This window comes from Hordeum vulgare, chromosome 3H (assembly GCF_904849725.1).
Source record: "Hordeum vulgare subsp. vulgare chromosome 3H, MorexV3_pseudomolecules_assembly, whole genome shotgun sequence".
NCBI classification, from domain to species: Eukaryota; Viridiplantae; Streptophyta; class Magnoliopsida; order Poales; family Poaceae; genus Hordeum; species Hordeum vulgare.
Window position 1 is genome coordinate 25,039,230 of NC_058520.1, and position 27,681 is coordinate 25,066,910.

At 46.0% G+C, this 27,681-nt stretch overlaps 1 protein-coding gene across 1 annotated transcript; it reads right to left on the minus strand.

The window, feature by feature from the left end:
• Positions 1-6,532: 6,532 nt before the first annotated feature.
• On the minus strand, positions 6,533-9,780 carry LOC123439366 (probable folate-biopterin transporter 8, chloroplastic). The gene is made up of 2 exons (XM_045116090.1): positions 9,117-9,780; positions 6,533-7,712 (listed from the first exon to the last, which is right to left on the minus strand). Exons 1-2 carry the CDS (start codon positions 9,568-9,570, stop codon positions 6,652-6,654), a joined length of 1,515 nt encoding a protein of 504 aa, XP_044972025.1. The 5' UTR covers positions 9,571-9,780; the 3' UTR covers positions 6,533-6,651.
• Positions 9,781-27,681: the final 17,901 nt, after the last annotated feature.

Below are 27,681 nucleotides of genomic sequence, written 5' to 3' on the forward strand. Positions count from 1 at the left end.
GTCGTACGCTAAACATACACGCAAATGCGTACGATAAAACCCAAGGACTCACGTGAAGATATCACAACACAACTCTAGACACAAATAAAAATAAACATCAGCTTCATATTACAAGCCAGGGGCCTCGAGGGCTAGAATACGGAAGCTCGATAAACACACGAGTCAGCGGAAGCAACAAATATCTGAGTACAGACATAAAACATGGGGTGCCTTAGAGAAGGCTAGCACAAAAGATACAACGATCGAACGAGGCGAGGCCTCCTTCCTGGGAGCCTCCTAACTACTCCTGATCATCAGCGGCCTCCACGTAGTAGTAGGCACCGTCGGGGTAGCAGTCGTCGGCGGCGGGGACCTCCATCTCCTGGGCTCCATCATCTGGTCGCAACAAACGGATCGAGGGGACAAGAGGGGGAGCAAAGCAGCGGTGAGTACTCATCCAAAGTACTCGCAAGTCTTACATCAGAACTACTGTAATTATGCATCAGTAACAAAGAAGGGAGAGGGTTATATGTGGACTGACTGCAGCAATGCGAGAATAGAGAGAGAAGGCCTAGTCCTATCGAAGACTAGCATCTTCAGGGTCTTGCAGCAATAGACGAGAGTAGAACACGGGTAAAACATTAATAGTCATATTGTTGCAGCAATATTAAAGTGAGGTCACGCCTAAAGATCCTCCCTCGACTCCCTGCGAGGAAGCAATCCCGAGGCAAACTAATTCCAGTTAAGTAACAATTGTAGTTGTATAAGATCGGGGCACAACTCCAAGTCGTCCTGTAACCGTGGACACGGCTATCCGAATAGTTAATTTTCATCCCTGCAGGGGTGCACCACATGTTCCGTCACGCTCGATAGCACTCTGGCCGGACATACTTTTCTGGGTCCTGCCCGGCCTCGGAATATCGACACGTCGCAGCCCCACCTAAGACTAATCAGAGAGGTCAGCCCGTCGGTCTAAATCCTAAGCGCAAAGGGTTCATGGGCCCAGTTCCCCTCCGCGCTCCTGCATGATGCGAGGGCGGCCGACGTCAGTCCTAGCATCCCTTAATCACAAGCGCAATGCATCTCGGGACCACTCGGGCGCGCGCCACTACGATTGCTGACATCTGAAAAGCTTTGGCTGATACCGCGACGCCGAGTACCCATAATTCTTCCCGCGTAGCCGGTTAGTGCGAAAAGGTCTCCGACCAACCCACATCAAATACCCAAATCCATTAACATTTTAATTAGGCTATCAACACAGTATCACGGGAATCCACCCGTCTTACAACTAAACACCAAAGATCCCAGTAACATGGTCGAGTAACTGTGTGGTTGTAACATCGGGGGGAATCTGAGGTATCACCCTCGTTGGATTCCGAACGATGTACCCGTCAAGGTGGGCTTGGAGGAATCACCCTCGGGGGTCCCACACTTGAGGGGTTGCACGACAGAGGCGTCATCGGGAATGGTGAAAGAGGAATCACCCTCGATAACCACGACCGACTAGCTATACTACAGAGATATCATCAGGAGTACTTAGCGAGGTGTCACCCTCGGTACCCGATAGTATCTCTGTAGCGTCGTACAACGAAGGGGGGTGTATGTGATGTGTCGGGTCTGGCTCGTCGATCAGGGATCGAGATTGAAAACAAGCAGGGCAACTGAACGACGGGGTCAGAGGGGATGACTGCTCCACCTATACTAGGCATATTAAAGGTACAGGACTGAAAGTAGCAGTTCATCAAAAATAGGCTATGCATCAGATATAGGAGCTAACTACAACAGTAGCAAAATACTAATGCAAGCAGTAGGAAGAAAGACATAGGCGATATAGGAATGATCAAGGGGGGGTTTGCTTGCCTTGCTGCTCTGCGGCAAAGGACTGATCGGCAGGGTCGTAGATGTACCCGGCAGCAGCGTCAGTCTCGGGGTCTACCGGTAAGAAGAGGGGGAAGAAACAATAAATAATAGCAACGGTGCAATACAAAGCATGACATGGCAAGATGCAGGCTAGACATGAGCTAACGCAGCAACATCCGTCATAGACGGGTCGGAAGAATATCTGACGATATTTTCCGGGTCTCGGGCTACTACCGGTCATACTGGAAACGATGGAAATGTTCCATGTTTGCCATGCTAGGGACGCGTGACAGACGAATGGACCGTGTATCCGGGTTCGTCTCGTTCTGCTCATCAACTTTCATGTTGAAAATATTTTGATCTGACTTACGGATTATTTAATATTAATTTTTAAAGTTTTATTCAATAATTAGGAATTAAAAACAGGTTTAAATAATTTAATAAAAAGCTATTATGACATCAGCATGATGTCATGCTGACATCAAGAGTTGACTGGTCAACTGACGAGCGGGTCCCGAACGTTATAGGCACAAGTTTTAATTAAGATTAAATATTAATTAATCAGATTAATTTAGTGGGGGACCCACGTGTCATACTCTAATTATTCTAATTAATTAATTTAACTAATATATATATATATTTATTTAATAAAAACATTAACGTTATTTTTATTTATTTAATTATCGCGTGGGGCCTCCCTGTCATAGACAGCGGGTGCGTTGGCCCCACCGGTAAGTGACCTTAGGCCAAATACTCGATTTTATTCACATATACATAATCATGTAAATATCGTATTCCTCCAAATATCTATATACGCAAATACATACATCGCATCTCATACATACATACATACATACATACATACGACATCTAATACATCTTTTGTTTTATTTTCTTTTAACTCTTAACACTCTCATCTCTCTCTGTTAACAGACAACAGAGAACACAACAGAGAGTCTCTGTTAACTTCCTCAACATAGAAGAGAGCCAACTTCATCTCCTCCTACCGGAGTCAAACGTCGACGGATCGGAGCCCCGTTTGCCGGAACGGAACCGGGATGGTGAGGGGAGCGCGATGGTGGGAGGAGCCCGAGGAGGGGCTCACCAACGTTGATGAGATGGCCCGGTGAAGCCGGAGTTCGCGGGAAGGCGGAGGCGACGGTGGTGATGGCGCGGTGATGACGGTGGTGCCGGTGAGGACGTGGTGGCGGCGGTGACGGTCGCCGGAGGGGGCCTCCCGGAGTCGTGGCCGGAGAGGAGAGCCCTCCGGTGAAGAAGGGACCGGCCGGATCCGGCGAGGGTTGCCCCGGCCTCAAGGGGAGGGAGGCCGGCCGGTCATGACGGTCGCCGGAGTTGAGGGGGGGGGCAGCCGAGGTGGTTGTCGGGATGGCCGGTGGGGAGTGAGGCGAGGCCGAGAAAAGGGAGGCCTCGGGGTAGGGAGGGAGATCTGGAGGCACGAGGGGAGGAGGAGGCCTCGGGGTGGGGAGGAGGAGGCCTCGGGGTGGGGAGGAAGAGGCCGGTGGAGGGAGAGGCCGGTGGTGGGGGGAGCTCGCCGACCGGGGTGGGGGCGAGGTGGAGAGGAGGCTCGGGGTGGGAGAGGAAGATCGTGGGGGGGTCTGGTGCGTGGGGGAACTGGGAGGGAGAGAGCCTCTCGTGGGGAGGGGTTACGAGAGGGAGGGGTGTCGGTGGGAGGTGGCCCCCCCCCCCACGAGGGGTGGTGCGGGCGACGAGGGAAGGGAGCCCCTGGCGGCGGCGCAAGTGGGAGGGAGGGAGCGAGGCAGGGGAAGGGCTCCCTCGCCCTAGGGTTTGAGGGGGGTGCGGGGTGGGCTGGCTCGGCTGGGCCACTTTGGTCGAGTCGACCACGGGGGTGGGGGGTTTCCTCTTTTTCTTTTTTTTGTTTTGTTTTGTTTTGCTTTGTTTTCCTTTTCTATTATTTCTTCTTTCTAATTTATTTTTTTTCTTTTAATTTCTTTTCTTTCTTTTATCATTATTATTTTTAATACTTTCTTTCTTTAATAGTTAATATGAATTTATAATTATAATTATCTTTTGTTTTCAATTTCGGAATCCAGATAGAAATTCAATGCGGGTCAACGACGGTAATTCTCGATGATGTGGCATCATTTGCGGGTGATCACTCTAGCTTAATTACAATATTTACTGTAGCAAAAGTCGAGGATGTCACATATCCCCTCTTGATAGTGCGGGATTATCTATGACTCGAGTCCACCAACCCTAAATCAATAGCTAAGCATCGTCTTCACTTTCCCTTACTGAGGGGAATATAACCATCTCGTGCCACTTGATAATGCTCTGAAAGCATACCGCACACGATTAGTCCGCTAAGGGTATCATCATCAACCATCAAAATTTCTTAGGAGAAATTGTGCTCTTACAGCTGGAATTTCATCAGAAGTTTTATCCTATGCATATAGTTCATCGTGATTGAAACTATATATATAATTTCTGGCCTCGTAAAGTGGAAAGCACCGCTCAAGCTTGGAGAGGCTTAAATCAATGATGCACACTTGCCCCAACCATGAGTTATCAACATAAATGATTATACAAAAATATATGCTTGGCTTTCTCATGATGATTAATTAATACTCGATTCTTCTTCTACTGGTTCCTACATGAAGTGAAATATTGAATTCAACTGGAATATTTTGAAAATAATTAAACGCAACTCTGAAGGTTGGGAACTCGACAAAGGTAAAGAGTTAGGTATAAAGATTGAGTTAGATTGTGTTAAATCTTTTTATGAAAACTGTTACTTTTCATAAGTTTTGTAATAAATATGGGCTTGGCTTTGAGATAGTAGCTACTTTTGTGTGAATCATTTGCTACTCATGTTCATCTCCCTAAGGAGAGGTGGTTTAAATATCATCAACCTATTGAGAAATTATTAGAGGAACCTATTAATTAAAGTTAAACAAGAAACAATTGTTTACCATGTTGATCAAGCTATGCCTACTTCTTATATTGAAAAACCACATTCTCCTGTTAGGATTAAGGAACATACTAAAGCTGCAACCGTGGTTAATAAAAGTTATATTAGGACTTTGAACAAATAAATGTTGAGCCTAATATTGTTATGGTTACAGATCTCCTAGTTGATAATATCGATGGGCGGTTTATTTACTTCTGTGATGAAGCTCCTAGAACTGCAAAACCTGTTAGAAACAAGTAGGATGAGTTAGATAAAATAAACCAGTTGTTGGCATGCCTATTGTTCCTCTTATAATTGGAGATCATTGTTATCATGACTTGTGTGACATGGGTGCTAGTGTTAGTGTTATACCTTTTACCTTATAATGCATGATATAGCACCCTCTGAAATTGAAGATATTGATGTCACTATTAAACTTACAAACAGAGAGACTATTTCACCACTTGAGATTGTTAGAGATGTTGAAGTCTTGTGTGTAAAAATTAAGTATCCTACTAATTTCTTAGTACTTGGTTCAAAACAAGATAGCTTTTGTCCCATTATATTTGATAGACCATTCTTAAATACTGTTAATGCTGAAATTAATTGTGTTACTGAAAAGGTTAAAATAAGCTTAATTTGGTGATGTGTCTCATAAATTTAATCTCTCTAAGTTTGGTAGACAACCACATGAGAAAGAATTATCTAGCAAATATGAAATTACTGGTCTTGCTTCTATTGAAGTGCCTCCTACTGATCCTTTAAAACAACACTTGCTAGACGACGAGAATGATATGCATATGAATGAGAGAAATGAGATAGATGATATTTTTCTTAGACAAACACATATTCTTAAACACAAATTCGTGTTGACATTTTAGGGGGTCCTCCTCCACTTAAGGGAGATCCCGTGTTTGCACTAAAGAAATTACCTGATACTTTGAAATATGCATATCTTGATGAAAAAAAGATATATCCTATTATTATTAGTGCAAACCTTTCTGAGCATGAAGAAAATAGATTGCTTAAAACTTTGAAGAAGCACAGGGCTGCTATTGGATATACTCTGGATGATCTTAAGGACATCAGTCCCACTCTATGTCAGCACAAAATTAATATGGAACCAGATGCTAAACCTGTCGTTGATCACCAACGACGCTTAAATCCTAAGATGAAGGAGGTGGTAAGAACTAAAATTTTAAAGCTTCTGAAGGCAGATATAATTTATCCAATTGCTGATAATAGATGGGTAAGTCATGTTCACTGTGTTTCTAAGAACGGAGGTATAAGTGTTGTGCCTAATGATAAAAATGAACTTAGCCCACAAAGAATCGTAACCAGTTATAGGATGGTAATTAATTTCAGTAAATTAAACAAAGCTACTAGAAAAGAACATTACCCCTTATCTTTTATTGGTCAAATGTTAAAAAGGCTATCTAAGCACACACCTTTTTGCTTTCTTGAAGGATACTTTGGTTTTTCTCAAATACTTGTGTCAAAAGAGGACCAAGAGAAACTACTTTCATGCGTCCTTTTGAAACTTATGCTTATAGACGTATGACTTTTGGTTTATGCAATGCACCTGCTACTTGTCAAAGATGTATGTGTATTATATTCTCATATTTTGGGAAAGAGGGAGTAGCATATATATTATACACTACCCAATAAGTATATATTGACGTAGGTGTAACTACACCTTGTAGTAGGATGTATTTTCCTATTTTGGAATCTGTGTGTGTGTGTGTTGTGTACACTGATGGTCAATAAAGAACACATTTGGATACCTATACATGTAATCCCATTGAGTTGCTTGGGCTAGAAGAAATTCCTGTACAATGTCATTCAGTACCTAACAAGATCTACTTCTGATGTCAATACGCTCATCATCTTTGCTTTACAATCTTCCCGTCGGCAGTCCAGTTTTCAGGCACAAAAGATAGCCACGCCAAAGGTAACAATGCGGCCAAACTTTGCAGCAGAATACCCAAAGGCAAGCTTGAGTAGTCCCCAGAGGACAGCCCGATCAGGGCAGACAGTCCAACCCCATACACACCACTCAGAATTGCTGAAAAGACCAATCCAGATGTGAAGAAGGCGAAGAGCGAACCTTCGCAGCCAGGGGGGCAGACGCTTGACAACAAGATCGAGAACGGCAGGACCTTGAACTGAGCGATTGCTTCTGCGAGAGCTGAGAAACAAAACACATATACCTCATTTGGTATCCCTAGCATAAGGTTTACTTGCTTCACTAGGATCAACTCCGACAGCACCGCGAAAGCATACATTATCTGAACTCCACACACGAGGCGCCTCAGGGGAATCCTTTTGAGATAGCGGTTGTAGAGGACGGTAAGGGAGACGACCATGACCTGTCCCATGACTTTTGAAAGACCGATGATCGATGAATCGAGCTTCAGATGCTGTGTTTGAAAGCAGAACATGGTTCCAGAGAGAACAGGCACGACAGCAAACGAGGTCATGATCCATGCAAGTGGGTAGAATATCCTTTCCTCGCGGACCGCTGTCATCAGGTTTGAGAACTGCTTACGAAGATTGGCCGGCAAAGAGCTTTTGAGAAGAAGGCTTCTGGAGTTTCCATGGGAGCTTGGCAGTGTTTCCTTTGTGCCTATGGAGAGTGCTAGTTGGAGGCCAAGGAGGACAGAGAATGCTGTGAACATAAGCTTTGGTTCCTGTGTTCTCAACAGAACGTATCCACCCGACAAGTTTCCTAGGAGGGCTCCAGCTGCCAGACCTATGAATGCATAAGACTGTAGTACGCCGGTCCTCTGTGTTCTGCTGAACTCCGTGACAACAGCATCGCTTACAACTTCCGTCACAGATGCTCCAAGATTTCCAATCAGAATGCATATCATGTGAGTTGGAAATGTGTCACCCGTAACTGGCATGATCGCGAGTGTGCCCCAAGCAGTAAGCTGTAGTAATGCTGAAAGTTCACAACAATAGCCAACATTAGCACAAACCACCTGAAAAATTCATTCAATTTGAAGGCTTTGTTTCCTTTTTTTTAGAAAAGGCTTTGTTTCCTTAAAAAAATCATCTTGAATAACATTCAATTTTCAGAGTATAAATTTTAGCATAAAAAGATAACCACTGAACAAGGAAATATGGTTGTTATTCAGTTTGTCAGCAATTTACCAGCAGCCGGTTTTATACCTTGACAGTAAAAGTTATAGGACCAGAGTGTTCTTACATAGTCACAAACAGGAAATTAAACAAGCAGGTAACAAACAAACAAATCGGCATCATTTCATTTGGATCATCCTCCTAAACTAGGACAAACATCACAGAGATCCTGTCCCAATCACCGTACGAAATGGCATGGGGGGTGGAGAATCTTAGAGGCAGCTTTCAGAGATTAGTGGACCACAAAACAGCCTCTAGCAACTTCTCACAAGCACCCCAGAGGGCACGGGGCGCTCTCTCGAGAATTCTCTTGGCAAGGCTCAGATTGTGTGACCACCAATCATTCTGAGTAAAACATGGATGTATCAGGAGCCACCAGAATAAGGGCAAGTAATCTCTGGGATTTACCAACTTGGCGAAGCTCAAATTGTGTGACCAGCAATAAGAGTGTCGTGCACACACCGGGCAGGAAGGTGCAGCGTGTTTCCAAAACGGATCTTTCACTAGAGCAGGTACCGACTACTGTAGATACCCATGATGCAGACAAGCCTTCATCTAGAAAGAACAAGTGCCGACTACTCTAGTAGATACCCATGCTGCTTTCCGAACCAATCTCTTTCTCGAAAGAAGAGGTGCCGACTACTCTAGTAGAAGTTGCTTAAACTACAACAGCTGACCCCCCCAGCTATCAAGGGATCAGTTCGGCCAATCTGTTGGTCGATAATAAATACTACAATACAGAGAAATAGTAGTAATCTCTTGAGGCAAATCAAAGCAATCCCAGTCGGACAGTGAAATTGGTACCCATAAGAATATGCGGTCTCAATACGAATTATATTTTGTCACTATCAGTGAGCTGAGGAGCTCCCTAGTTTTCCCAGCTCTTGTGAAATTGGACAATATAGCTGCAGCTGTTGAACCCTTGTGCTCATAAGAGTTTCCAATTTTCAGACAGATACCTGAAACTATTACCAGGTACTGTATTCGTTCGGCCGTCAGTGCTTCCGAGACGAGAATTTTAAGCCGAGATGAACTCGATTGTCACATTTGTTTCGACTGAATTTTGAGAGAATCGACAGTAATATGGACAGGCACGACGATTTCCAGCAAACGAGGAAGAAGAAGAAGGGGTCGTAATCGTAGTAAAGGGAAAGGGGAAAGTGGTGTGGGGGCGGACGAAGTCAAGCACAGCACACGCACGCACCTCCGATGGAGATGTAGGGGAGGCGGTGCTCGCGGCCGATGTAGACGGCGTCGGAGAGGACGCCGAAGAGCGGCTTGGCGACGAGCGGGAGGCTGCCGGCGTTCTGCACGAGCTGCAGCGCGACGGGGCTGAGCCCGAGCCCGCGGGTGAGGTGGAAGTTGAGGGCCAGCCACGGGAAGCAGCGGAACCCCTGCACCCAGTACCCGGCCCCGCACACCCACCACACCCGCCGCATCTCCCGCAGCGACCCCCACCTCTCCGCCGTCGTCCGCGGCGCCACGGGCACCGCCTTCGCGAGCGGCGCGGCGGCCGAGCAGCCGCGGGGCCTCGCGAGCCGCCACCGCCGCGGCGGAAGGCGGCCCGCATTGCCGCCGGCGACGGAGGAGGGCGGGGCCTTCGCTGCGTGCGGGCCGTGGAGGCACGGCGCCGGGGCGCGCGGCGAGAGGCAGAGCATTTCCGGCGGAGGAGGAGGAAAAGCGGGGGCGAGGCTTGTGTAGGGTGTGTGTGTGTGTCTGTCGCGACGATTCCGTCGGGGCCTTGTACCTGTATCTGTATGGCAGCCGTATGTAACCTCGGCTCGCCACGTGTCTCGTGGGCTTGATTTGTACGGTAGTATTGGCGGAGCGATGGCGCTTCTTTTGTTTGAAGGGAAACAGCAGGACTCCGCTGCATATTTGTGTTGCCTTTTTAAAATATACTCCCTCCATTCCCACCAAATAACTGTAGTCGAAGAAAACTAGTTCTTCCCAGTTATAATTATTTAGAAATATAGAAAGTAATACAGAAAATAGTTCAAAGGAGAAAAAGAACCATACACGCCAAACCAAAGAAGCTAAAAGGAGCTAGGAGAAAATTACAACTACAAACAAACAAACAGGAAATATACACAAAGTATAAATACAAGGTGGTAGTATAAATACAAGGTGGTCCTTTGCAGTATCACCTCAATGTTTCCATCCAATCTGCAAAGCCTCCATAGGGATTCCTAATTACTCTGTATTAAGATCCATTTAAGCTCTTGCTTGAATTTTTTTCTTGCAAACATATAGACTCGGACGAATGTGCTTGAAGCTAAAATCATCCCTTGTGGTCCATATGGCCCAAGAAGCTAACTGTTTAGGTGCTCCTTGAGGTGATCAATCCCTGATTGGAAGGAGTAATTGACAAAAAACTACCGGTATTGGGGTTGTTGTCCCACTGAACTACCAAGTTTTAAATTTTGACCAAAAACTAGCACTTTTTTTCTTAAGTGTCCCTAAAAATTACTAGTTTCAACTAAACACCATTTTATTGGATTTAAATAAAAAAACTGGCAGGTCTAGCCCACATTTCAAGCCACGTGGCCGCATTAACGGTCGGCAACCCTTTAGCCGTTAGTTGGCCAGTCTGAACCAGCTCAAACAGCCCGGTCGACTCACTCCCCCCACATCTCTCACTCTCCCCGAGCTCTCTCACCTTCTTCACTCCTCTGCTCTCACTATGGCGATGGCGACACACCGACACCATGCCGTCGTGGCCCAACAACGAGAGCTCCGACGATGACGAGTACATGAGCAAGTTTAGTAGCATGCACATGGAGTACTTTGTAAGTCTCTCTCCTCTCCTCTCCTCTACTAGGCTTGCGGTTGGGGTTAGGGTTTGAAGATTGTTTGGTTTCTTCAATTTCAGTTCCTATATGTCCATGTAGTTGATATGTGTGTATTTGTTGGTGCAGCAAACTCATGAAACTGTCATAGACTCAAGTTCTTTGGGCTGGTTGTTGAATTTGAGCCTAAGTGCATATTGCACAGGAAGAGGCCCGGCAAATTTGTTGGTTTTGAAGTTACAAACACTGGGAGGAGATTTATTGGGTGCGCTACTGATATAATAAAATGGTGTTACTCCATTTAGCAATTGAATTTGATTATAAATGATTTTTAGGTAATAAACTATGTATGAATTCTTCTGAATGTTGCTTTGGCGTACCAACATTGCTGTGGATTTGAGTGAATTTGTTGTTTTGAAGTTGTTTGTCGTTGGAAACAGAGCTAGGTTTTAGCATTGTCATATTTATGTAGCTAGCTAGCTAGCATGTGTATCCTTGTAATTTACTGAATTTCACTCCATTGAATTTGTTTGTTTCTGAAGAATATTGTGTTTACTGAATTTTCAGGATGGTGTGAACTGTGGTGTGGTGCAATGGGTAGATGCTCCCATGATGACTAATTCTGCAAAGGTGCTTAACTAAGTTGTTGGATATGTATCATGAGCAGAACTTTGGTAGAGTCCAGGATAATGAGGCTCATGAAAAGAAGAGGCGGCAAAGCTGAAAAAGGAACTTGATACATTGGGCAATTAGTACAGCCAGCTTGTGAATGATGTATCAAGCATGTTTGATTATCAGGATGGAATGAAATCTCATGGCATGGATTACACAAGCCAGGAAATCAATGAACTAAAGGATAAGAAGATGCAGCTTGAGGAGCAAACAAAGATTGAAATTCAAATGGAGAAACTTAAGTTAAGAAAAGAACAGAGGTGCATTCTTGAGACTCAAGTTGATATCCAGAACACAAGGAAGGCCATGAAGGAGATAGAGGTGGACAAAGACCTCCTCAAAGAAGAGAAAAAGAAGATGGAATAAGTCATAGCTGAGCTTTTGAAGGTAGGTCATGGTTGCAAGGAAAAGTTGGACAAAATAAAGGAAGTTGTCATGAAGGAGTGAAGTTGTAGCATGTGGTTGGAAACCCCTCGTCCTCTTTGTTTTCATCAACGAAAATGATGGGAGGAGGAAGGCAACGAGCCTGCATTGCTGGCGGTGTGTCACGCCCAAGATGCGACCCTATCCTCAATTTGGCACGAGGGCCTATAGAAGCGCATCTCGTCGTGTCGCAAGAATGGATATCGTTACAAGTACATGTACTGAAAACAAGATATATATATATATATATAATTGGCTTACACTCGCTACAAGCTACATCAGAGCCACATCAGTACATTACATAATCCTCAAGAGTAAGAGCAGGGTCCGACTACGGACGAAAACAAACGAGAAAATAAGGACGACGTCCATCCTTGCTATCCCAGGCTGCCGGCCTGGAACCCATCCTAGATCGATGAAGAAGAAGAAGAAGCAGCAACTCCAAGTGAACAATCAACACGCTCGCGTCAAGTAACCTTTACCTGTACCTGCAACTGGTGTTGTAGTAATCTGTGAGCCACACGGGACTTAGCAATCTCATTTCCAAAGGTATCAAGACTAGCAAAGCTTAATGGGTGAGGCATGGTTGAGTGGTGAGGTTGCAGCAGCGGCTAAGCATATATTTGATGGCTAAACTTACGAGTACAAGAAATAAGAGGGGGAAGATCTACGCATAGTGTACGTGAACTACTGATGATCAAATGAATGATCCTGAACACCTACCTACGTCAGACATAACCCCACCGTTTCCTCGATCGGAGAAGGAACTCGCGAAAGAGACAGTCACGGTTACGCACACAGTTGGCATATTTTAAATAAGTTAACATCAAGTTATCTAGAACCAGTGTTAAAAAAAGTTTCCACGTTGCCACATAACCGCGGGCACGGCTTTCCGAAAAGATTTAACCCTGCAGGGGTGCTCCAACTAGTCCATCACAAATTACCACAAGCCGCATAGAAATCCTCAATCACGAAGCTCGCGATCTCGTCGGATTCCCTAGTGGAAAACCTCAACTATGAGATTACCCAAAGCATCATCGGAATCCGGATGCACAAGATATTCCGTCAAAGGTAAAACTAATCCAGCAAGGCCACCCGGTGTGTCGACGATCCCGATAGGAGCCGCGTATCTCGTTCTCAGGACACACCATCTATGCAAAGTGGACGGGAACCAAACCTTGAGTTGCCCCATGGTGGCACCGCCGACTGCTAGGTGGGTGGACCAACACTCATGAGGAGCACTAGCCCGGGGGTTGATTAAATTTCCTCGGGTTAATTACTCCCTATGCGGTTCATTAGTTGTTAGGCAAATGTAGTACCAAAGTTGGGCCTTGCTAGACCAGCTTTAATCTAAAACGAATTATCAAGGGGGTCCCCATAACAACCCCGATCATGTTAGGAGCGCTCAATTATGGAACATAACACCAGTAGCCGAAACTAAGGGGGCAAAGGTGGAACAAAACACCAGGCTAGAAAGGCCGAGCCTTCCACCTTTTACCAAGTATATAGGTGCATTAAATTAAATAGCATTTAATATGGTGATATGACAAGGAATCCATGTTATCACATGGAAGCAACTACACCTGCAACTAGCAACGCTAACAACAGGGTTAAGCAAGCAGTAACATGGCCAATCCGTGGTTTGCTAGGTTGAACAGTTGAAGGTTATCATGGCATTGTAGATAGGCTGATATTCAACATGTGGTAGGCAATGAGACATAAACGATAGAAGCGATAAAACTAGCATGGCAATGATAGTAATGGTATCTGGGGAAATGGTCATCTTGCCTGAGATCCCGCTTGGAAGAAGATCAACTCCGAGAAGTCGGCGAACCACGTAGTCGAACGGGTCCTCACATTCCGACACGCTTGCGGAACTCTATCGAGACGGAGCAAACCGGAAACAAACATCAACACAAATATTCACCACGCGATGCACAACATGATGCACAACCTAATATGATGCATGAACAGATCAATGATGCAAGGGATGGCATGGCAATTCACCTCACACAAACACTACACATTAAATGAAGCTCGATATGCAACGGGTTGCATATCGACGAAACTCCACACTTAATTATTTAAGGGATATTTAAATTAGTGCCCCTTGTTCCTTAATTGTGCTCACTTTTCCCCACGCTCCAAACGTTTGCTCACTTTTCCCCTCTTCCTTAGCTGAAACTCTCACAAATGCTCATAGCGTCCGTTTGTCGTCTTGAACGTCCATTGACCGTTAATTGCTGACGAGTGGGACCGAGTCTTCGTCTGACTGTTGCTGGCTGATGGGTGGGACCGCAAGGAGACACGTATTGGGCAGCTTGTCTGAATCTGAAACATATCTAGACAGGCCGCACTGCACCGCACCGCCCCGCCTCCTCCGCCGGCGTCGTGCCGCGTCCACCGCAGTTGTTTCCTCCACCCTATGCCCCTATTCCGTTCGTCGGCGATGCCGCGTCTCCGCCAGATATAGCCCACCTCCCCATCTAGGATTACATGGCGATGTTGAGTGAGGACGCCCGGAATGCAGTCGACCGTGGAGAGGATTGGGTCGAATCCGCGGCGGATAATTCATGGATTAAACCTGGGTAAGCATTGTTTCCTCTCGACTTGATGTTCTAAGTCGTATTGTAGGCCGTATTTGACTTCTGTTTGCTTGAATCGTTCGAATTTGTGCTCGATTTTACCCGGCTAACTGAAGCCTTTATTTCCTTCAACAAAATAGGATTGATCCCGCGCTGGCTTTCCGGCTGGCGATTAGAATGGAAACTAGTGTGCTGCGTGGTACTAAACCGCATTTGATTTCATCATTTTTCTATCCCAAAGTGGTAGAAACCAGCATATCTTTCAAAGATTTGCAAGATGAGCTAAGAAACACCTATCCCTGGAGTGATGCCGATGCTGTTGAACTGAATTACTTCAGCAGTGACGAGCAAAGATTTCTCCCACTAACTTGCGACGATCATATGCCGTTGCTTTTTGCTGGGATTGTTGGCTGCCGATTCGGTAAACTCCAAATCGATGTGCTTCAGCCACGCGCAGAACGGGTGAAGGGGAAGGGAGTTCAGACATCATCTGTCTGTGCTAATAGCCAGCACCCCGGCACTCCTTGTAGGTCGACACCAAGCAAAGCAAGTGGTTCATGGAGCCACAACATGCCTGCTGCCAATTGTGGTTCCGATTCAGCTGCTGCTTCTCGTGTAACTTCTGCAGTTGGTGTAGAAGAGGATGCAGAACCTGACGAGGCAATGATGATGAAGACGAGATGATGTTCCCTGAACTGGTCGATGTAGCCAGTCAGCAAGCAGTGGATGACGAATATATGGAGGAGCCCATCAGCCAAGCTAGGTTTGATAACACTGACGATGAAGAGAAGGTGGAGAACATGGACAGCTTAATCGAGGATGAATACAATGGTGATGACATGCCAACAATTGAGTGGAACAGGGAAAAACCTGAGCTTAGTGTAGGTACCATTTTCCAATCAATGGTGGACTGTCGGAATGCAGTGACAACATGGTGCATTATATCTGAACGCTTCGCTGAGTCGAACCGCTCTGGATTTTGGGGGAAGAAGAGAAGTGGGAGGCACAGATGGATCTGTAGAAGAAGAGGCAATGAAGGGCAGTTTAAATAGCCGGGGGAGACGAAGTGGGTACACGCGCAAACGGCGTAGATCGTGACTCAGTGCTGCTGTGTGAACCGATCCGATCATCAATGTGTGAATGTGAATCGAAGCGAGCGTGCTCTGCGTTGGCGGCTCTGCATGCTCTGCGTTGGCGGCTGCCTCCCCCTGCTGCGTTGGCGGCTGCCTGCCTCCCCCTTCTGCGTGCTCTGCGTTGGCGGCTGCCCCTTGTGCCTGCCCCTTCTGCCACCAGCACAACTGAATCGAGCGGCAGCCGTGCGGCGTGAACTGATGCCTCAACTTATGGACGCGAGCGTGCGAGCGTGCGTGCAGCCTGCCACTTCTGCCACCGGCACGTATGCGTGCGACGCGTGAAAGATGTTGCGGAGCGACTGAATCCACTGGCAACCGTGCGGCACGGATCGATGCGTGCGTGTCGGCGTGCATGCATGCGTTTAGGTCTAGGTCACTAGATGCGTGTGTGGCGGTGTTCGCATGCATAGCAGGCTACATCGATGCCAAAGCCGGGCATGCATAGCAGGCTGCATCCATCGATAGTAGGCTTTTTTAATTTATTACCAACAAACTAACGGGCCCGTCCTATGAACACAAACACGGCCCAACCAGCGAAGCCACATCCACAGTCAACAGAGTCCAACATGGCCCCACAAGTTAGTTAACGGCCAAGACGGCAAACGCGTGTTATCAACATTTGTGAGAGTTTCAGCTAAGGGAGAGGGGAAAAGTGAGCAAAAGTCTGAAGCGTGGGGAAAACTGAGCACAACTAAGGAATTGGGGGCACACATGGAATAATCCCATTATTTTATTCACTCCCGTTTATTTACACGACAAGATTAAATTGTTGTTAACATGGAAAGGGTGAAGCGACGGTCCTACATGGCATCCTAGTCGTTTAACGCGCGGAGCAAAGAACGGAGCTACGACACAAGAGGCATGCAACACACGATATATGCCATGAATGCGTCATGCATGCAAGGTACAACACCACGGCAAGAGGAGAAAGAAACATGTGTCGCCACGCCGAGCGAGAGGGAACCATGGCGGCAAAACAGAAACGATGCCACGGCAACGTTCCTATCCCGATAACTCGTCGGGATATCGTGCCAACGTATAGGAAGCGCGTGCGGGAACGCTAAATAAAGATGGGGTGATCCCGGTTACCGGGTTCCCATGTGTCGGGCACAACATAAGAGGTACAACGTGCAACGGTCAAACATACGGTGCAAACATACATTCATCTCATACATTACATGCACACGGTCACGACACGTTCCAACGGTATTACCTTCGAAGCGTGCGAATCGGAGGGGTTCGGTTCGGTGAAGAAGAACAACGATCGTCATGGTCATCGTGGTTCTCGGGTCTCGTCGACGGTAGTCGTTCTCTCGGCGTCGGTTCACGGGTCTTCGGCGTCGGTAGTCGAACACGTTCCGGGGGTCGTCGCGGACGCCGTGGTACTCGTGAACTTGTGATTCCACGTCGGCGGGGATGGTGCGCGCGGCGACGCAGGCGGCAGCACGAGCAAACAACACGGCAAGTAGGGCAAGCAAGCAACTAAATCTATCTGGCAGCTACAGCTAGCAAGCAGCAGCAAAATCTACCTAGCAACAGCAACCTACAGCAGCGGCAGCAAGCAGCAACGGCAGCAGGTAACAACAACGGCGGCAGCAAGAGCAAACGATAGCAAGCAGTGCGACAGCAAGCAAGCATCAGCGGCAGCAGTAGGCTACAACGACAAGCTTCAGCGGCAGCAGCATGCAACACAACAGCTACAGCAGGGGTACTCATCGGTGTGGGCAGGCAACAACAAGTAGCATGCATGCGGCTCTGCCGGCGCTGGGGCACAGGGCAGCGTCACGCGCACGCGGCTCTGGCGTGGGGACGCAGCGGCAGGAGCTCTCCTCTACGAGGCCAGGCAGCAGGAGGGTCGAAGCACTGCTCTCAGGCGAACCCGAACTGAGGGCAGCAACGCGCAGGAGGGAGGGGCGAGGACGAGCGGGGCTCGGGCGAACCCGACCGAGGGAGATGGTTCCCGACGACGGGCGGAGCTCAGGGCACCACGGCGACCTACAGAACGGGATGAGAAGAGAGATGAGATGGGAAAGAGAGGAAAAGGGGGGGGGGGGGTCGCAGAGGATGAGTAGGGCGACGCATGGCTTCGGGCGACGACGCTGGAGTGCTTCAGGCACGAGCTCCTCGGTACCATGCATGGCGGCGCTGGAGGGAACGATGGAGAGGAGAGGAACGAGGAGAACGAGACGGGGAAGGAAGGGGTTGGCGGCGGCAGGAGGGAAACGAGCGAGGAGCTCGCTCCCTGGCGCTAGGGTTCGGCGGGCTGTCTGGGCCTTGGCCTAGCTGGCTACAGGCTGGGCTTCTCTCTCCCACTAATAAAAAATGCCTTGCACAAAATAAAAATAGCCGCTATAAAAAGAAAATACCACAACCAAAAGAAGAAGAATTTAACTAAAACAAAAATACCTTTGGGCTCCTTAAAACATGCTCCAACTATAAAAAATAGATTGGGCATTTTTGAAGAAGAAAAATAAAACCCTTTTTAGATAAAATTAGGCGCTGGTTTTAAATAAACAAAAGGAAAAAAAATAAAGTTAAACCAGAGGGTTGCCCCAAATAAGAGGGAGTATTTTTAAAAGAGGAGGAACATTTTATTTAGGCAAAATCAGAAACTGGAATTGCCTCAAAAGAATTAGGAGAGGAGAGGGGAGTTTCCTATTGCACTAAAGACTCTGAGAGCACTTGAAGCACTCACAACTAAGAACACACACACGCAACAGATGATGCAAGATGCCATGATGCAAACTAAATGATGATGCAATCAATAAAACTAAACACATGACGAAAACGGAAAATAAAGGGGGAATCTTCTGTAACGTCGGCATCGGGCTGTCACAACTCTCCTACACTACAAGAGGATCTCGCCCCGAGATCCAAGAATGAAAAGGGGGGAGAGGACGAGAAAGAACAAGAGGTAAAAACTTAGTCGCTTCTTTGACAAACGAGTGACACCAACAATCCTTGAAGGTTGCAAAGAGAAGAGGAACGATATGAGAAACAAGCAAGAATTCACGGAAACTTTCGGCAGCACTTCGGTAGGAAAATGGGACAAAAAGTTCAATAAGAAGAGAGAATTAGACAACATTCATAACAAACAACTAAATAGAGCAAGGGAACACCATGATCTTGATAGAACAACAAGATTGACCCAAAAGAGCAACATCACAATGCCTCCGGAACTATAGAATAGGAACTAACTCATACGGAACAAGAGAATGAAGAAAAGAATGACAACTACTATCTCAAATGAACTTGACAAGCACCCTTGCGAGAAGAATTGAACGGAGTTGTTGGAAAACAACAACGAAAAGAACAAGATAGTAGTGGGCTAATGGAAACCTTTCAAACTAATGAAGTGACAACCAACCACTAACAGAAACAAGGGTTGATTGGGAGAAACAAGATATGAACAATTTCTTACACCAAGAGGATACATTGAGAACTTGGATTAATGACAAGCACCATGATAGCAACAATCCATAGGAAAAGCTTTAGGTGAAATCCAAACAAAGATAGCTCAATGAAGAAATCATGGGTTGAAAAATATCTCATGATCATAGAATTAATGGGTTTAATTATCTCATTCTTGAAAGGAAAAACTCTTCAGGCTCCTACACTAACAAGAATGCTATAATACCACCTCCAAGGATAAAGGAAGAACAAATGCACTGGAAATGGAAGAGAAAGCATACTTGAGGTACTCCAACAAGAATCTTAAAGAATACTTTGAGAATGAATTGAAACCTTGATGAACCACCATGAAGGACCTCCATATACAAATGAATGATGCAACGATATGAAGGAAGAAAAGAATATGATTATGACCTGCCAAGGTTTAGATGATGCCTCACAAAGAGATACTTGATAGAACTTGGAACTCCGGAAAAGGAAGATAAGCACTTGAGAAAAGAATTGATATCATGAGCCACTCCGAAAGAAGAATTGAAATCATTTGATGAAACAAGAATAAGAATTATGTTATGCTAGTCCTTCATCAAGTTTAATTGATGACAAGCAACGGATTTAGCATACAACTTATTCCTCTTGAAAGAATCTTGAAGAGACAGAGAGATAAGCACCACTTGAGGCAAAATTGAAGGAAGCACCGGTAAGAATTCACAAATAAATGGGAACACCACGAATTAATGGAGATACATGAAAATGAAGAGATCATAAGCCACCTGAGAGAAAAACTAGAACAAGGCACCGAATAAACGAGAGACGAACGAAGAGACAACAATGGAGAAGAATTGAGGATGAAAGCTGACAGCTGAGAATGAAGAATCTTCTAAAATGATGGCCTTCGGAGGGTCGAGAAATAAAACAACTCAGAAATGCACCGGATAACAAGAAAGGGATTACTCATGATTGACAACAAATGAGAGGACACACGAAGCTGAGATGACATTCTTCACAAGAGTGGAACAAGACTGAGATAAACACTCCTTCGAATTTGCAAGCTGAGAATGAAGACGAGAAACAACACCAAGAATAGCTGAGACACTCCGGAATAAAGAAGAATGAAAGGTTGAGCCAATATGAGAATTAATTCAAATAGTTCTTGAAGAAGGAATATGACTGATGAAATTCATACTTACGTCGTAGTTGAAACGATTTAGAGATCCCCAGAAAATTAGAAGAGACATATAAGATCCCGGGAAAAACCTGTGGGTTATGGGCCCACTCAAAGAAACCACCGTTGAAATGATTTCTTAGAAAGAGAGATATTGCACCGGTAAAAAGAAAACTAGATGAGCTTAGCACCTCGAAATAATAGAAAGACCTGAAGACAAGAAACTCTGAGACATCTCCAATGCTCCGGATAGAATAGAGATAACTGAATAAACAAGATAGACTGATAAGAATCTCCAACATGGGAAAGAATTGAAAGATGAATAGGATATAATGAACACGGATAATTGAATAGAATTCACCGGTAGAGATACCAAGATTGAATAAAGATGAACATGAAGCTCCTGAGAATCTTCATAATGAACCACCGGATACAAAAGGAAGAAGAGATGGCGGAAGCATCACTGAATAAGAAGGTACTTGGATGAAATCCAATCACTGGAGAAAAAGGGCGGGAGGGCGGGGGAAAACAAGACAACTTGGGACAGATGAGATGAACTCCGGAATAAAAGAGAGAATGATCTTCATCAATTAGAGAGGATTGAATTCAGTTGCAGAGAAGCACACCGGTTGAATAGAATTGATACGATGACTCCGGTTGACAAGAATTGATAAGACAATTGATTAAGCAAAAGGATTAGCACTCTCATAAAAATATGAGAACACCACTTAGGAAAGATCTGAAATCACCACCTGACATCGAAGCAACTTGAATTACCATATTCAACCAAAACAAAGGGACGAGGCTTACGAAAGAAACCAGAACAAACTCATGACAAAAATTTCGTCTGATATTTTCGTGGACAGGATCGCACGGGCTCGATCCTTATAGTAGCCATCAAGTGCAAGGCAGTGCACCCGACATGCGAAGCGTCCCCGAGTCGTAGCAAGCTACAAGGACTCTTTAAGACACAACGTGTACCGCTGTAAGTCGACCGTCAACAAACGAATCCACTAGATGTCGAACCCCAACCTAACATCATGCATTTGTTGGAAGATTGTCCTATAAGCAACTACTTGAATTCCCACCTATGAATTCCCGAAATATCTGGTCATGCAATCTGGTACACGGATACAAGGAGTAATATATCACACAACTCCTATACTAACCCGTCACCTGTATCACATTCGTCAACACACAACCAGAATCTCGGACCTTCATCTACAACAGACCCTCGTGATCACAACGATACAAAGTATAGCAGTACTCCCGAACAATCTGCACCAGTACTGGGGACATCGGGGTTATCTCGCCACTACTAGTATTGAAGCAATTACGAACATCCTTCGTTCTGAGATACTAAGAAATCTGAATGATACCGATGTGCTCGAGAATCCCCTGGAGCTCAACTCCCCGGAATAAAATCAAATCAGACGGGAGGCACCAAGACAGAACTCCGTCACATCGGCATCATATAGACTCCAAAAATATCCGCGTGATCCTAAAAAAATTGAGCGAGAAGAGGAGTAGAATTAAAATATTACATCAAGATTCCTCACCAGAGCATAGAAAAGGAGAAAAAAGAATCCTACTCTCCGATATATAACTAGACTCAAAGTAGTTTTTCACTAGACTCGACTCGCCCAAGTTCGATCAATCAAGGGGCTCCTAGGTCGGTACTGCTCTGATACCAACTTGTCACGCCCAAGATGCGACCCTATCCTCAATTTGGCACGAGGGCCTCGTCAGGGATAGAAGCGCATCTCGTCGTGTCGCAAGAATGGATATCGTTACAAGTACATGTACTGAAAAGAAGAGATATATATATAGAATTGGCTTACACTCGCCACAAGCTACATCAGAGTCACATCAGTACATTACATAATCATCAAGAGTAAGAGCAAGGTCCGACTACGGACGAAAACAAACGAGAAAATAAGAATGACGTCCATCCTTGCTATCCCACGCTGCCGGCCTGGAACCCATCCTAGATCGATGAAGAAGAAGAAGAAGAAGAAGCAACTCCAAATGAACAATCAATGCGCTCGCGTCAAGTAACCTTTACCTGTACCTGCAACTGGTGTTGTAGTAATCTGTGAGCCACAGGGGACTCAGCAATCTCATTCCCAAAGGTATCAAGACTAGCAAAGCTTAATGGGTGAGGCATGGTTAAGTGGTGAGGTTGCAGCAGCGGCTAAGCATATATTTGATGGCTAAACTTACGAGTACAAGAAATAAGAGGGGGAAGATCACGCATAGCGGACGTGAACTACTGATGATCAAATGAATGATCCTGAACACCTATCCACGCCAGACATAACCCCACCGTGTCCTCGATCGGAGAAGGAACTCGCGAAAGAGACAGTCACAGTTACCCACACAGTTGACATATTTTAAATAAGTTAACTTCAAGTTATCTAGAACCAGTGTTAAACAAAGTTTCCATGTTGCCACATAACCGCGGGCAAGGCTTTCCGAAAAGATTTAACCCTGCAGGAGTGCTCCAACTAGTCCATCACAAATTACCACAAGCCGCATAGAAATCCTCAATCACGAAGCTCGCGATCTCGTCGGATTCCCTAGTGGAAAACCTCAACTCTGAGATTACCCAAAGCATCACCCGAATCCCGATGCACAAGATATTCCATCAAAGGTAAAACTAATCCAGCAAGGCCACCCGGTGTGTCGACGATCCCGATAGGAGCCGCGTATCTCGTTCTCAGGACACACCGTCTATGCAAAGTGGACGGGAACCAAACCTCGAGTTGCCCCGTGGTGGCACCGCCGACTGCTAGGTGGGTGGACCAACACTCATGAGGAGCACTAGCCCGGGGGTTGATTAAATTTCCTCGGGTTAATTACTCCCTATGCGGTTCATTAGTTGTTAGGCAAATGTAGTACCAAAGTTGGGCCTTGCCAGACCAGCTTTAATCTAAAACGAATTATCAAGGGGGTCCCCATAACAACCCCGATCGTGTTAGGAGCGCTCAATTATGGAACATAACACCGGTAGCCGAAACTAAGGGGGCAAAGGTGGAACAAAACACCAGGTTAGAAAGGTCGAGCCTTCCACCTTTTACCAAGTATATAGGTGCATTAAATTAAATAGCATTTAATATGGTGATATGACAAGGAACCCATGTTATCACATGGAAGCAACTACACCTGCAACAAGTAACGCTAATAACAGGGTTAAGCAAGCAGTAACATGGCCAATCCGTGGTTTGCTAGGTTGAACAGTTGAAGGTTATCATGGCATTGTAGAGAGGCTGATATTCAACATGTGGTAGGCAACGAGAGATAAATGATAGAAGCGGTAAAACTAGCATGGCAATGATAGTAATGGTATCTGGGGAAATGGTCATCTTACCTGAGATCCCGCTTGGAAGAGGATCAACTCCGAGAAGTCGGCGAACCACGTAGTCGAACGGGTCCTCACATTCTGACACGCTTGCGGAACTCTATCGAGACGGAGCAAACCAGAAACAAACATCAACACAAATATTCACCACGCGATGCACAACATGATGCACAACCTAATATGATGCATGAACAGATCAATGATGCAAGGGATGGCATGGCAATTCACCTCACGCAAACACTACACATTAAATGAAGCTCGATATGCAACGGGTTGCATATCGACGAAACTCCATGCTTAATTATTTAATTCACTCCCATTAATCACCACTTGACATCGAAGCAACTTGAATTACCATATTCAACAAAACAAAGGATGAGGCTTATGAAACAAGCCAGAACAAACTCATGAGAAAGATTTCGTTCGATATTTTCGTGGACAGGAATCCACTAGATGTTGAACCCCAACCTAACATCATGCATTTGTTGAAAGATTGTCCTATAAGCAACTACTTGAATTCTCACCTATGAATTCCCGAAATATCTGGTCATGCACTCTGGTACACGGATACAAGGAGTAATAACACACAACTCCTATACTAACCCGTCACTTGTATCACATCCGTCAACACACGACCAGAATCTCGGACCTTCGTCTACAACAGACCCTCGTGATCACAACGATACAAAGTATGGCAGTACTCCCGAACAATCTGCAGCAGTACTGGAGTCATCGGGGTTATCTCGCCACTACTAGTATTGAAGCAATTACGAACATCCTTCGTTCTGAGATACTAAGAAATCTGAATGATAACGATGTGCTCGAGAATCCCGTGGAGCTCAACTCCCCGGAAGAAAATCAAATCAGTTGAGAGGCACCAAGACAGAACTTCGTCACATCGGCATCATATAGACTCCAAAAATATCCGCGTGATCCTAAAAAAAAAATTGAGCGAGAAGAGGAGTATAATTAAAATATTACGTCAAGATTCCTCACGAGAGCATAGAAAAGGAGAACAAAAGAATCCTACTCTCCGATATATAACTAGACTCAAAGTAGTTTTTCACTAGACTCGACTCGCCCAAGTTCGATCAATCAAGGGGGCTCCTAGGTCGGTACTGCTCTGATACCAACTTATCACGCCCAAGATGCGACCCTATCCTCAATTTGCCACGAGGGCCTCGTCAGGGATAGAAGCGCATCTCGTCGTGTCGCAAGAATGGATATCGTTACAAGTACATGTACTGAAAAGAAGAGATATATATATATATATATATATATATATATATATATATATAGAATTGGCTTACACTCGCCACAAGCTACATCAGAGTCACATCAGTACATTACATAATCATCAAGAGTAAGAGCAGGGTCCGACTACGGACGAAAACAAACGAGAAAATAAGAACGATGTCCATCCTTGCTATCCCAGGCCGCCGGCCTGGAACCCATCCTAAATCGATGAAGAAGAAGAAGAAGAAGCAACTCCAAATGAACAATCAACGCGCTCGCGTCAAGTAAGCTTTACCTTTACCTGCAACTGGTGTTGTAGTAATCTGTGAGTCACAGGGGACTCAGCAATCTCATTTCCAAAGGTATCAAGACTAGCAAAGCTTAATGGATGAGGCATGGTTAAGTGGTGAGGTTGCAGCAGCGGCTAAGCATATATTTGATGGCTAAACTTATGAGTACAAGAAATAAGAGGGGGAAGATCTACGCATAGCGGACGTGAACTACTGATGATCAAATGAATGATCCTAAACACCTACCTACGCCAGACATAACCCCACCGTGTCCTCGATCGGAGAAGGAACTCGCGAAAGAGACAGTCACGGTTACGCACACAGTTGACATATTTTAAATAAGTTAACTTCAAGTTATCTAGAACCAGTGTTAAACAAAGTTTCCACGTTGCCACATAACCGCGGGCACGGCTTTCCGAAAATATTTAACCCTGCAGGAGCGCTCCAACTAGTCCATCACAAATTACCCCAAGCCGCATAGAAATCCGCAATCACGAAGCTCGCGATCTCGTTGGATTACCTAGTGGAAAACCTCAACTCAGAGATTACCCAAAGCATCACCGGAATCCCGATGCACAAGATATTCCATCAAAGGTAAAACTAATCCAGCAAGGCCACCTCGTGTGTCGACGATCCCGATAGGAGCCGCGTATCTCGTTTTCAGGACACACCGTCTATGCAAAGTGGACGGGAACCAAACCTCGAGTTGCCCTGCGGTGGCACCGCCGACTGCTAGGTCGGTGGACCAACACTCGTGAGGAGCACTGGCCCGGGGGTTGATTAAATTTCCTTGGGTTAATTACTCCCTATGCGGTTCATTAGTTGTTAGGCAAATGTAGTACCAAAGTTGGGCCTTGCCAGACCAGCTTTAATCTAAAACGAATTATCAAGGGGGTCCCCATAACAACCCCGATCGTGTTAGGAGCGCTCAATTATGGAACATAACACCGGTAGCCGAAACTAAGGGGGAAAGGTGGAACAAAACACCAGGCTAGAAAGGTCGAGCCTTCCACCTTTTACCAAGTATATAGGTGCATTAAATTAAATAGCATTTAATATGGTGATATGACAAGGAACCCATGTTATCACATGGAAGCAACTACACCTGCAACTAGCAACGCTAATAACAGGGTTAAGCAAGCAGTAGCATGGCCAATCCGTGGTTTGCTAGATTGAACAGTTGAAGGTTATCATGGCATTGTAGAGAGGCTGATATTCAACATGTGGTAGGCAACGAGACATAAACGATAGAAGCGGTAAAACTAGCATGGCAATGATAGTAATGGTATTTGGGGAAATGGTCATCTTGCCTGAGATCCCGCTTGGAAGAAGATCAACTCCGAGAAGTCGGCGAACCACGTAGTCGAACGGGTCCTCACATTCTGACACGCTTGCGGAACTCTATCGAGACGGAGCAAACCAGAAACAAACATCAACAAAAATATTCACCACGCGATGCACAACATGATGCACAACCTAATATGATGCATGAACAGATCAATGATGCAAGGGATGGCATGGCAATTCACCTCACGCAAAAACTACACATTAAATGAAGCTCGATATGCAACGGGTTGCATATCGACGAAACTCCACGCTTAATTATTTAATTCACTCCCGTTTATTTACAGGACAAGATTAAATTGTTGTTAACATGGCAAGGGTGAAGCGACGGTCCTACATGGCATCCTAGTCGTTTAACGCGCGGAGCAAAGAATGGAGCTACGGCACAAGAGGCATGCAACACATGATATATGCCATGAATGTGTCATGCATGCAAGTTACAACACCACGGCAAGAGGAGAAAGAAACATGTGTCGCCACGGCGAGCAAGAGGGAACCATGGCGGCAAAACGGAAACGATGCCACGGCAACGTTCCTATCCCGATAACTCGTCGGGATATCGTGCCAACGTATAGGAAGCGCATGCGGGAATGCTAAATAAAGATGGGGTGATCCTGGTTACTGGGTTCCCATGTGTCGGGCACAACATAAGAGGGACAATGTGCAACGGTCAAACATACGGTGCAAACATACAGTCATCTGATACATCACATGCACATGGTCACGACACGTTCCAACGGTATACCTTCGAAGCGTGCGAATCGGAGGGGTTCGGTTCGGTGAAGAAGAGCAACGATCGTCGTGGTCGTCGTGGTTCTTGGGTCTCGTCGATGGTAGTCGTTCTCTCGGCGTCGGTTCACGGGTCTTCAGCGTCGGTAGTTGAACACGTTCTGGGGGTCGTCGCGAATGTCGTGGTACTCCTGAACTCGTCGATTCCACGACGGCGGGGATGGTGCGCGCGGCGACGCAGGCGGCAGCACGAGCAAACAACACGACAAGTAGGGCAAGCAAGCAACTAAATCTATCTGGCAGCTACAACTAGCAAGTACCAGCAAAATCTACCTAGCAACAGGAACCTACAGCAGCGGCAACAAGCAGCATCAAGCAGCAACGGCAGCAGGTAACAACAGCGTCGGCAGCAAGCAGCAAGCGACAGCAAGCAAGCATCAGCGGCAGCAGTAGGCTACAGCGACAAGCTTCAGCGGCAGCAACATGCAACATAACAGCTAGCAACAGCTACAGGAGGGGTACTCATCAGCGTGGGCAGGCAACAGCAAGTAGCATGCATGAGGCTCTGCCGGCGCTGGGGCATAGGGCAGCGTCGCGCACGCGCAGCTCTGGCGTGGGGACGCGGCGGCAGGAG

Coding starts and splice junctions, on each gene's coding strand:
- LOC123439366 (XM_045116090.1), bottom strand. CDS start 9,570: ATGCTCTGCCTCTCGCCGCGCGCCCCGGCGCCGTGCCTCCACGGCCCG. Junction 7,713..9,116: donor CCCCTACATCTCCATCGGAG/GTGCGTGCGTGT, acceptor GTGAACTTTCAG/CATTACTACAGCTTACTGCT.